General features: G+C 37.8%; 1 protein-coding gene across 1 annotated transcript in view; it reads right to left on the reverse strand.

Annotated features, from left to right (window-relative positions):
• LOC112048149 (protein PHTF1) overlaps positions 1-12,414 on the reverse strand; it is a gene marked incomplete in the record, with an annotated part of 17,760 nt that extends 5,346 nt beyond the window's left edge. The window contains 15 exon segments of the mRNA XM_052884152.1: positions 318-687; positions 1,448-1,690; positions 2,360-2,455; positions 3,355-3,583; positions 4,506-4,645; positions 5,458-5,636; positions 6,220-6,336; positions 7,100-7,214; positions 7,508-8,153; positions 8,999-9,145; positions 10,103-10,242; positions 10,832-11,040; positions 11,248-11,393; positions 11,564-11,665; positions 12,194-12,414. Coding sequence (XP_052740112.1) covers positions 538-687; positions 1,448-1,690; positions 2,360-2,455; positions 3,355-3,583; positions 4,506-4,645; positions 5,458-5,636; positions 6,220-6,336; positions 7,100-7,214; positions 7,508-8,153; positions 8,999-9,145; positions 10,103-10,242; positions 10,832-11,040; positions 11,248-11,393; positions 11,564-11,583 — 2,577 coding nt within the window.
• Between the last annotated feature and the right edge of the window lie 55 nt (positions 12,415-12,469).

Genomic DNA, 12,469 nt, shown 5'->3' on the forward strand with positions numbered 1-12,469 from the left:
CCTTTTTCCAAAATAATAGCCTGCGCTAGAAGGGGGTTCATCAATAGTCCAATGGGCGTGGAACGATCAACGAATTATAAACTTTACCTTATTGGTAATTTTGTAAAAAAAATTAGCTACAATGTTAGTTAGCTATATCTATAAATTTTTCTAAATACAATTTGGAGGATTAGAAATGTACAAGGCTATGCTCACACACGCAATAATATTGTCAATAAAATAGGGCAAGGTTGCCTTAAGTTGTAAGTCATAACTCATGACTTAGCGATGTAACCGTTATCTATTTAAAAAATCGCCTGTTGGCTGACTTAAGGAACCTTTTTCTACTATTTGACAATAATATTGTAAAGTAGAAGTCAAAACTACGATTTAGCCTAACTCTTCTAGAGTGATTTATGGTCAAAACAGCACTAGCATCTCGGAAAAAAACACTAGTATTAGTTATACAATTTTCAGATATGTGAATATTATGCAAACCACATAACCGATTGGTACTCTGTGCATTAGAAGGGTGTAACCTTTGTTTATGTCAACGCTCTATTTTATCTTAATCTTATGAAGTTTCAATTTAAAACCTAACATTTCCGACAATACCCCTGAGAGCGCTGACAATATAACCACTTTAGTGATCGTGTATAGATAATGATTGGCACATATTCCCGATATTTTGAACGGCGCATCTAGTTCCTGGAACAAAAAAAAAACTTTTAGACGCATTTTTCAGCGAAAAAGCTAAAAAAAGAAAAGGAAACTAAACAACACTGTTACCTTGAGGAGCCAACTGCTTTCACTCTTGCTTTTCTTTAAAATTTTTAGTAATCGATTATACTATTTTACTTTTATTAATGACAGAGTAAAAATACAGTGTAAGTAAGTCAATAACAAATGTGACGTTGACCATTGGCAACAGTCATCTTTCTTCTTGCTCTCGGCCAGCAACGTTAATACTATTCTTGCGTTTTTAATGATTGACTAACGATTACTTCAATATCAAATAAAAACACACCCACCTTGAGTAAGTCGGCAGCCAGTTTGAGCACGTTATTGGCAACAGTCAACTGCTCCTTGCTCTCGGGGCGCTGCTCGATGGCGAGGTGCAGGTTGATCTGCTCGGTGAGTATGGCGGACAGGCAGCCGCGGTACTTGCGGTTGACGTTGCTGCCCACCGTGATCAGTCGCAGCAGGTATATGCCGAGGCAGCAACTATACCATTGCCTCGAGGAGCCAGCAGTTTACTTTTACTTACTATTCTTTCGTGTTTTTAGTATTCAATTAACGATCGTTTTCTCGTCATTGATAAAAAAAAAACACCCACCTTGAGTAAGTCGGCAGCCAGTTTGAGCACGTTATTGGCAACAGTCAAATTCAAGTGCTTCTTGCTCACATGTAATTTTTTTAGTTTTAATCGATTAACGATTACTTCAATATCAAATAAAAACACACCCACCTTGAGTAAGTCCGCCGCCAGTTTGAGCACGTTATTGGCAACAGTCAACTGCTCCTTGCTCTCGGGGCGCTGCTCTATGGCGAGGTGCAGGTTGATCTGCTCGGTGAGTATGGCGGACAGGCAGCCGCGGTACTTGCGGTTCACGTTGCTGCCCACCGTGATCAGTCGCAGAAGGTATATGCCGAGGCAGCAACTCCACACCATTGCCTCGAGGAGCCAGCCGCTTTCTAACGTCACAGAGTCCTAAAATTTAAAGCGAGGATTTAGTCTTACTTTTTTTTAATTTGGCTAATATTCCTTTTTCCCCTTCTAGTTAATCGTGTAGACTGTAATAAAGTATAATAATCCCTAGAAGTTGTCTATTCACTTTCGCTTTGACTTGACTGAATTTTCTATGTCCTCTGGTGTGTTGACTATGTTAATTCTTTGTTGCGAGTGCCGAATTTAAATCCCGAGCAATCGAAGGATGCAATATGCAATATGCAATCAGGTAGCAAGGTATAGTTGAAATTTCTTTCATAGAAAAATATATTCATTCAACCCAGCACAAAAAACTAGACTGGCTTAACAAATTCCAAGATGTAGTAAGTTCAGACAAAAAAGCAGGCTGGAGTTATTTTTTGGTCCTTCTCTCTTCTCAAGAACATTTGTTATAAAGAAGGGCAAAAGAACACGACGAAAACCGTATTTTCCATTATATATATATATATACCATTGAATCGTAATTTTGGATTATTCTAGCGGATACCCGCAATCCGTTTGCGTGAAACTTTGTTGCATTTCCCGGTATAAAAATATGCATTGCTCCAAATTCCCATTTATCACTGTACCAAAGTTATGTAAATCAGTGGTTTAGCCTTGAAAACATAACAGACCTACGAACTTTCGGATTCACAATATTAGTTCACTTACCCTGAGTAACTGAGCACAGACGCAAGCGAGCAAAGTCAGTGTGAGCATGAATGCTGCAGACACTATGACATCCACGGACCTTTGAGGGCCTCGTCGCTGAAACAAATGACATGAACTTGTAGGTACTTACATAGATTATTATAGATATACTTCTTGTTGAAATACTCAACCAGCACATCTATGGCACTTGACAAAATGTGACGAAATGTCGTCCACTGACGGCGGAGCTGTCCCAGTCACATCTCTTTCGTACCAATGCAATGAAGGAGATGGCGTTATTTCCGGTAGTTATTGGTTGAATTTTTTACATTTCTTTTCACGTGGTTATCTCGTTGGTCACACATTAGCGCCACAGATAAGGGTGAGGTGGGTTATCTAATAACTTAAGTATGCATTTCGAAAATTTCACGATTTAAACTTAATAAATGAAGAGACGAACATTTTGGCATTCTATACATTCACTGTGAGGGTGCCGGGTCCATCGTGTGTCAGAGAAAAAGTAGAGCCTAGGATTTCTAACCAACGGGTTATGGGATTCCTTTATTTATTTATACTTCATTTATACACCACATCATAAGAAAAAACAAATAAATAATAAGACAGAAAAAACACAGAAGTAGGATACAAAAGTCGGCTTTATCGCTACGTAGCGAATTCTTCCAGGCAACGTTGGGTTTACGAAAATGCAAAAACACGAGAAAGCAGGTTGTATAAATAAAATAAAATACATACATTCAAATTATTACACTAATACGTAAACCAGATAACACTCCTTGTCCTTTATGACAGTCAACACTCCTTCTCTGTTCATGTTTTTCTCCTTGCCTAGTCTTTGGTTACATCCCACTATAGTAGCTAACCGCTTTAATATAAAACTTGCAACAGTTCTGAGTGAGGCAAAGGTTTTAAAGCAAGTTATAGAGATTTTCTGGCAATCCTCTCGCACCCACTTCTACGACATACGAACAAACCACATACCCATTTAAATATCTTACCCGTAAATATGACCTCGTGGACAGCCATGTTTTGATATTCCTCACAGTGTTCAACCTAAAGTGAGGCAGTTCCGACTTGCGAGCGCGTCTAGCCGACGTGAGGTGCGAGAACAGCTTGGCGTAGAGGAAGCGCTGCTTGTACGCGCGCTCCGCCACCGCCAGCAGGAAGAACACTAGCCCGCTCAACGCGAACCGGAGCACGCAAGACAGCATGTTGGATATCACCTCCCTACATACGAGTACACCTTCATTATAAGCCTTTTTCGACGGCCAGGGGCTTTCTCATTATAGATATATCCAAGATTTGGTACTTAGATAAGGGTATTCGCCGCTCAATTGCAAGACGATCTTAGGGTAATGATGTTAAATTCTTTAACGTTCCCTATTAAATGTTAATGATACAGCTTAAAGTAATTTCCGAGACTACCAACATCTCAATACGGGTCTGATCTTTTTACAGTCTTCTTTAGAAGAAATACTCAGAATTACTGAGCATTCCTATTTTTTAAATTCTTTTTGGTAAAAGTGTATCTACATGTCCATATTGACCCAGGACTCTGTCACTTTGTAGGAATTGTTCTTTCAATGCCCTGGCGATGATTTTTCACTTGTCAACAGATAGGGCACTTGGTCCGTCGGTTATTGCCCACTTTATATTATTTATCGGTAATAACTGACCCCTATAGGCCTATGATGCGCACCACTACATATCTCCTAAAGAGAAAAGACATAGTCAACCAATGGCAACAGAACTAGAAATATCGTTCTCTTTCATCCCAGCTCAAGGAAAGAAGGGGCGATATTTTCGGTTCGGCGCAACTGGTCGACGATGTCATTTTGTTTCTACGAGACATGGTAAAGTGCATCTCGCGCATTTTAGACCTACTGATAAAATTTACTCCCCCCTCCCCTTGACAATAAATACTTTACATACAAAATACTTTTAATTTACTTAACTAGTACATTGGTCTTTAATGTTTTAAGTAGCATGTCTCTCAAACATTACATACTGCATTAGTAGGCGTGATTTAATCTTCCACGATAGTAAACTCTCTGAAGCCTCCTAAACCAGCAAACAAAAGTAATAGTTTTTTTTTTTTCACTTTAACAATATTTCATTTTATTGTTGCAAATTTGAAAGATTTGCTTACCAGACGTTGTCACCAAATGCACCACTGAAGACACAGAGTACGGAGTGCTGTGTGTAGTTCATCACAAGTGAGGGTATGTAGCCGATGAGCGATAGCGTCTGCAACTCTTCCTCGCTCCGATTGTCTTGTTCTATAGCCACCTGGGAACAAGGTCATTGTACCGATTTTTAGCTACTCGTAGCTAAAAGTCGACAGTGTTTGTCCGTAAAATTCAGTTGTTCACGAATCTCCAAAACCATTGATTTTTCCAGGATGAAATTAGCCTATATTCTGCTTCAAGGTCATAGGACCTATACCAAATTTCATCCAAATCAGTGAAAGTATCTAGCCAGTTTAGCCAGTACTTAACAGGCAGACAAATAGACTTACTGTCACAATTATATTTAATATCAGTGTGGATTTTGTCATAGATTTTGTTTGGAACAGCTTTTATATGATATCTCGAAAACCTTAATTGCATCAAATCAGCCTTTCTAACAGCCCCTAAACCACTCCAGCTTCAAACCCGATTCGTGCGTCAGGCCACGGAGTCATATTATTGTGGGGAGATTCCTAGATCACAATAATATGACTCAGTGGTTATATTATGGGGAGATAATCCAACATATAAAACAGAAGCTCTCGAAAACTTATTTTGAGAGAACCGCCACCTACCCCAACAAATAAGTGGTTGAGGCTTGGAACTACACCCCCGATTCTAATGCCGATGGTATAATATCCAGACACCTAAAAATGTCCTGTTGCTCCTCTTGCCTAAACCCCTAGGTGACGCTGCTATGGTCCCATTAAGGAGCCTTTAATTACCTGGACGCGCGCACACGTCTCTTCTTTTTATTAATAATTCTGTGGTAAACATAAATAATAATCTTACTAGTAATAGTTTGCCCAACCCTCAAACCCCTAATGTCTGACATGTTATGGTGCGAAGTTATAAAAAGGCACGTAACTTTACCTGGACGAGTCTGATGGCGGGTGTGACGAGGGCGACTATGGCAGCCATGACGAGCCCGGCCCACATGCAGCCTTCAGCCGCCATGGCGGTCTCCGCGCGCGCCACCACGTACCAACTGATGTCCACCGCGGACAGCTCCGCGCGGAGGGTCGACCCACGCTCCCACATTGTGCATTTCACTGTGTAACAACAAAACGAACATGCGCATTAATCATATAATAATAAAGGCGAAAGGAAAGAGAAACATTACGAAATCTCTGCCTTTGCAAGAGGGTCAGATTAAGGATGTCGGTCGGATAAACGCGGACGTTCGCCTAGTAAAAGTAGAAATCGTGACATCAAATACATGATTTGTCATATTATCCTGGGAAAATATAATTAACTAGCTGACGCCGCGCGGTTTTACCCGCGTGGTTTCCGTACCCAAAGGAATATGGGGATAATGAATTGCCTATAGCCTTCCTCGATAAATGGTCTATCTAACACTAAAAGAATTTTTCAAATCGGACCAGTAATTCCTGAGATTAACCGTGTTCAATCAAACAAACAAACACTTCAGCTTTATAATATTAGTATAGATTTGATGTTGATCCTAATGGAGTTTACTGAGTTTCCAAATGATGGTTTCATGAGCAGACAAACTTTCAGTTCTTTTTCAATTTGAAGACTACAATATCACAGGCATAAATATTAGTAAGTTCAACAAAATTATAATCAATGGATGGACTAAATTATTACTTTTCTAATTATTATTGAATGTACCTGTGTCACTTGATGGATCAAGAATAGCGAAGGGATCCCATGAACTGTCTCCTGTGTAGTCGAATCCTACATCAGAGTGGCCGGCTTCAGACTGGGATCCGTAGCTACTTTCTTCACCTACATAATACAGATTATATAAGAATATATTTATTAATAGAGGACTTGATGAAAGTATTATATATATCACAGGGTGTATTCAATCGAAATTTTGTAATATTTATGTAGGTATAGTATAAACTACATAACCCAGACATTGCTTTAATTGATCAAGTTTTAGATGAGACGGACTAATCAGTAGAATCTAGTAATCGAGTTGAAAACTCCAGCATAAATCATAGCCACATTGTAAACAGCATAGAAATTAGAATAAAAATACAATAGAAATGGCGTGTTCCATTTTTTTATACAACAGCAAAATCCAGATAGTACCAAACATAAGACCCAGCGTAACCGTAGTCAGAATACCTACATTTTTGATATAGATATGTATTATGCAGGCCTTGAGAATAAATCAACTGAAGTAAACTGCCGCGACGGTCTTATAATTTACTAGCAGACGCCGCGCGGTTTCACCCGCGTGGTTCCCGTTTCCGTAAGAATACGGGGATAATATATAGCCTATAGCCTTTCTCGATAAATGGGCTATCTAACACTGAAAGAATATTTTAAATCGGACCAGTAGTTTCTGAGATAAGCGCGTTCAAACAAACAAACAAATTCTTCAGCTTTATAATATTAGTATAGATTCCTTGAATTTTGGTAAATTTTGGTAAACTTGGAAAAGAAGTTTATAAAGAGGGGCAAAATTATGCGTACACGCCTCTTCTGTTGTCTTTTTATTAACAATTCTGTGGTAAACATAAAATAATAATAGTCTTACTGTTAGTGATTTGCCCAACCCAGTCTGACATGGTATGGTGCGAAGGCAATGCGATGGATGGCGCTGAAGCCGAGCATTCCCCGTCTGATGATGATGTCTGGTAATTGTCTAATTTCTAAACAAAATTCTCTAGTTAATAGTGAAGTATAAGAAAAAATTGGGAAGTTTCATAAAGCTGATGTTTCACACACGATCACAAAACATGCAGTCAGAACATTCTCAACGCGAAGGCTACCTGTTTTATTGTGTTGCGATTTCCTTGCATCTATACCCTAGTGTTATAGAAAGTAAGTTATTAATTATTAATTCGATTTTAACAGGTAATTATTAAAAAATAAATAGACATTTTCAAGTATTTTATGAGCATATATTTAGTTGATTTGTATGTATATAAAGTGTATATTTTACCTTTTGTTTTCCTTTAACGCTTCCAAAATCGTCATCAGTCGATTCGTGTTGTACAGTTTTTTTTATCCACGATTTCCTAAATCTAACTCCTATTCGTTTTCCTACGTTAGGATTTGTCGTCGTTATGGCACTATCAGAATCTGGTTCTACTGATTTTTCTTCGTCATCTTTATTTTCTTTTACTGAAGGTACATTTTCAGATTGTCCGTTTTTATCAACTTTCAGGACTGAGGGGAGTTTTGGACTCGATTGCCCTTCAGTTTTATCTCGTTTTTCTTTATTCGTTGCTTTGTTTTGGACTTCCGTTTCTTTTTGGCGGCAATCTCCATCACTGCCGTTAGAGTTGTATCCGTTGAGGCTTTCGAAACCGTCGTCCCCGTCAGCGAACATGGGTCGATTTAAGTTTTGTCGCCCATTTAAAAATTCCAAGTACTTTTTAGTTAATATATTAGGTTTGTAACGAAACGAAGAAGCCGGTTCTTCTGGCGGCGGTGTGAATGTCACTATGGGAGCCGTAGCATCAGGCTTTTTCCAAGCCATATAATCTTCGTCATCGGAATCTTTTACTTTTGTCTTATGCAATTTATCTTTAACAACCGGCTCTGAGTCGGCTTCTGTGTCGTTCAATATATCTTTTTTACGTTTTCTGGAAAATGATAATATTTGAACAGTTATAAAATTCAAATATGTTATGTCATTATAAATATAGCGTACATACTCAGCCTTTTAAATTTTATTGATCCACATCAATCATCAATAACAATGAAGTTTGCAATTTTACTATTGACACATAAAATGAAATACTTTAGGCAAATAAGTAGTTTACGTAATATTATGCGATATTAATATAATAGTTTGTTTTGCACTTGGTTTTTAAGTATCCTTTCTTTTCAATATCAAACAGGATTTTAGCTGGAAGACATTTTTGGAAAAATAATAAACAATATACTATTATCGCCAACACATATAATAATTATACAGAATTTATCTGTCTCAAATTATTCCGTCTGATATTAGTAAACTCTGGATCTAATAATTTTCCATGTAGATAGAAGTTCTGCGATCTTGCAAAACTTAATGTTTGTTAAACATCGCGTGAAACAGCTATAAATGCACTTGAATATTATGAAATAGATGAACAAACATAAACAATAACCAAATCGATACTAATAAATATAGCCTGGCAAAAAAGAGTAGAAATTTCTTTTTTTCGTGTTTTCAATATGGCAACACGAAATTCGTGTTGCCAATATGGCAACACGAATACGAGAAACGTAAACGTAACCATAACAACATAACCTTCAAAGCCGACAGAATAATCACTTTTGACAGCATAGACACTAACAACTGACAAGTTGAATAGTGTTGTAAGAGGGAAAAAAGTTTGATCCGTTTCTACACGTTTTTGCCAAGCTGTAAATACTTTTTCCTTAATAAAGGGTCATCAACGCGATAAATTATCAAATAACGACACCAATTATTATCAATTACCTAAGGCCTGAATCGGTGGAGTCAGAACGTGCCAGCCGTCGTCTAAATTTGGATGGTTTGGTGACAGGCGTTTTGCTTTGACTCGAGGTAGCTCCGCTCTCAGCAGAGCCGCCGCCGCTGCCACCGTCGCAATCGGAACGCGCTTTTCTGTTGTGCCGAATGAAAGTGCCGCTAATGAAATGGATTAGCAATGATTTTTCAATAATGCGCAGGCTACAGGTCCCATTGATTCTCAAAGTGGTACAGGGCTGTTCTTTTTTTAATTTTGAATAAGGAAGCGCTTAGCTGCAATCACACTGTGTCACTTTTAATGTAATAATCTGTAAAATATGTACCTACGTCTGAATAAAGGCTATTATTATTATTATGATGCCTATTCACTCTTGACGTTAATATACCCATGTTACAGTGGTGGGGAAAACAGAAGCTGGAAGAGCATTCTACGTATAAGGGAAGAGGAACTAAACCGCTTAGTACGCGACCGAGGAATATCGACGACGTAGCGGTGCAGATCTCTGCGATGCCTAGCAGTCCTGTGGTAGAACGGTGAAGGTGGCACAAGATCAAACAGTTCCTGAGTGCACTCCCCGAAATATATTCTGTAGAACACCGATAGACAGGCAACCTTTCGGCGATGCTCTAAACTTTGAAGTTAACAATTCTTAAGTGGGGTCCATGAAAATTTATCCAGTTTCATACTAAATGAGGAGGTTTAGTAAATAAATCAAGTGAATATTTATTGGTTCCTTGTGCTATGAGTAGATATCAAAAAGTAAAGTGGGCTGGAATCGCTGAGTCCGAGTGGGCTTGTTTGGCCAAGTTTAGTTAAAAAAAAGAGGAGGTTTCTCAATTCGACCATATTTTTTTTTATGTGTGTTCGCGCATAATTTCGTCATTTATAGACCAATTTGGATAATTCTTTTTTGACAATCAGAATAAAAACAGCTGTACAGTTTAAACTAATGGGAACTACACATAGACGATTTAACTGAATACATCGACAAAGGGTGTACTGTATGGATTATGTTTATCTATTTGCGTAGCTTAACTATGAATTAATATGATATGCGTTAGTTTACTGCATGTGTAAATAATCGTAATCACCTAAAATATCGTGGCAGTTTCCGTCGATATTGCGATCTTGGTCGCACTCTCGCTAGCTCCATCTCCGTTGTGCTGACGATTTGCGCGTGAACTATACTCAGCACAATCATAAGACCGAGTGGCACTATCCAGCAATTGGTCTGAAAAAATAATTTTCATGGATTCTTTTTGAATTGTTAATCATAATAAAATAATAAGTGAATGAGGTATTCTTTTCAATAACTATTGAATGAACTGACTAAACTATACCTAGGTTAAGGCGGATAACCGTCCTGTATTCTGCGGGACCGTCCCGTAATGCTAGATGTAATCCCGCTTTGAAATTATTAGTAAAATAGTCCCGTAAAACGTTGGATGCGTCCCGCATATCCCGCATTTTCTACCATACGATACACATACACAACACCCACACGCGCGCACAAATTCGATTACAGACGGTGTGGGTTCAAATCCAGTCTGGGGCATGCACCTCTTTTTCAGTTTTTTGCATTTTAAGAAATTAAAATATCACGTGTCTCAAACTGTGAAGGAAAACATTGTGAGGAAACCTGTATACCAGAGAATTTCCATAATTCTCTGCATGTGTGAAGTCTGCCAATACGCATTGGGCCAGCATAGTGGACTATTGGCCTAACCCCTCTCATTCCGCGAGGAGAGGTGAGCTCAGCAGTGAGCCGAATACAGGATGATAACAAGTGTACGATAGGATACAATATTTTGTATACTCACATCAATGTCTATAGAAGCAGGTGCCATAAAGTTTATAGACATATTGACGACTTGTAAGCTCCATATGGCTAACAGAAATTTGGCACAGGGTGGTGACGTTTGTTGCGCCCACCACTGGTATAACGCCGGTAGGAATAAAAGTCGGACTAGGGCAAACCAGACCACTCGACGCATACCGAGGGTTGGCTTTGCTTTAGGGAATGATGATCCTGTGAATGGAGATATTTTAATGTCTTTACTAAAAAAAAAGTGTTAGCTGTTTATATGCAAAACATATTTTAAGAGTAAATAGCAATAGTATAGTTTGATAAAATATTGCTTATCAAAAATAAAAAAAGGTTGCTTAATTTTGTAACATGTCTTCATGTTTTTTTAATCTGCAGTGAAACCAAACAGGATCTGAAAAGGTTCCTTACCTCTGACTAAATCTACATCTATGAGATAAGATCTTGCATGTGAGGAAAAATCAACAATTCGACGGCGGTATGTTCCTTTCATCAACAACTGTTCCACCATAGTTTCCCATTCTTCTTTATCATACGAGCTTATTTTTTTCTGGTACCTGAAAAAGTATCTACAGCTAAGTAGCAGAAGTGCTAGATTGCAGGTGTCACAAACATTTTCCATACAGAAGTAATGTCTGTTTATTTTAGAGCATGCACCGATCCACACATACACATATCTTCAAATTATAAAATTTCATTTTAGCTTTAAGGTCTGAAGAATCCTTACCAAGCTGCGAGGTGCTTCATGCTGAAGAACAGAAGGCTGGACTTTTAAAATATTATCTTCAATTCATTGTAGGTCCACAAGGTACATCACAATAGGCGACTACTGTAAAAATTACCATATACAATTCTAATTTAATGTAAGATGGTTACAAAACATCTAGTTATCTAGTAACTTTATATTCATGCATATTAAACTAACTGAACTGCAGGTATTTTTGGTAGATTAATAACTATAAAACATCGCAAAAAATACTTAGTCAACGAAACCTCTGAAGAACAAAAAATACTACGTAAATATACCCAGTCTTTGGGAATATATATAAGATTACATAGTTTTATTGTAGGCTAAAAGGAGTGTAATAAAACATTTTGTTCATTCAATAAGTAATTTACGTGATTGATAAGCGAATGTTCTCACCGAACAAAGCTGTTTGATTATTTTAAATGTCAACAAACGGTATCCACAGTAGCGAGTATTAACTATTTCGGGACATGGAAATATTATAACAATTATTGCCGCAATAACCGAAACGTTTACACTAATATTAGACTTCACTTGAATAAGCTAATTTATGATCCTTTTGTTATTGTGTCTATTTCTAAATCAGAGAAGAATAGATGCGCTACTTACCAATTCATAGAATATTTGCGTTTACAGTCTCAGAGAAATAATTTTGTTACATAAATAGTTCAAACATTTATTTTACAAGCTTAAATCTTATTTGTTTTATACTAATTGATAAGAATCAATAAATATATTTAAATAATTTTCAGGCAGATTTGTACCAATACCAACCCTCTTCACATAAATCACTCTACTGACGTCTGACAGCTTGACAGTGTCATTGTCAGTGTCAGTGACAACTTGCTGACAAATGCAAAGCTGACAGCCAGCGTTGCCAATAAC

Source organism: Bicyclus anynana, chromosome 11, assembly GCF_947172395.1.
Source record: "Bicyclus anynana chromosome 11, ilBicAnyn1.1, whole genome shotgun sequence".
Taxonomy (NCBI): Eukaryota; Metazoa; Arthropoda; class Insecta; order Lepidoptera; family Nymphalidae; genus Bicyclus; species Bicyclus anynana.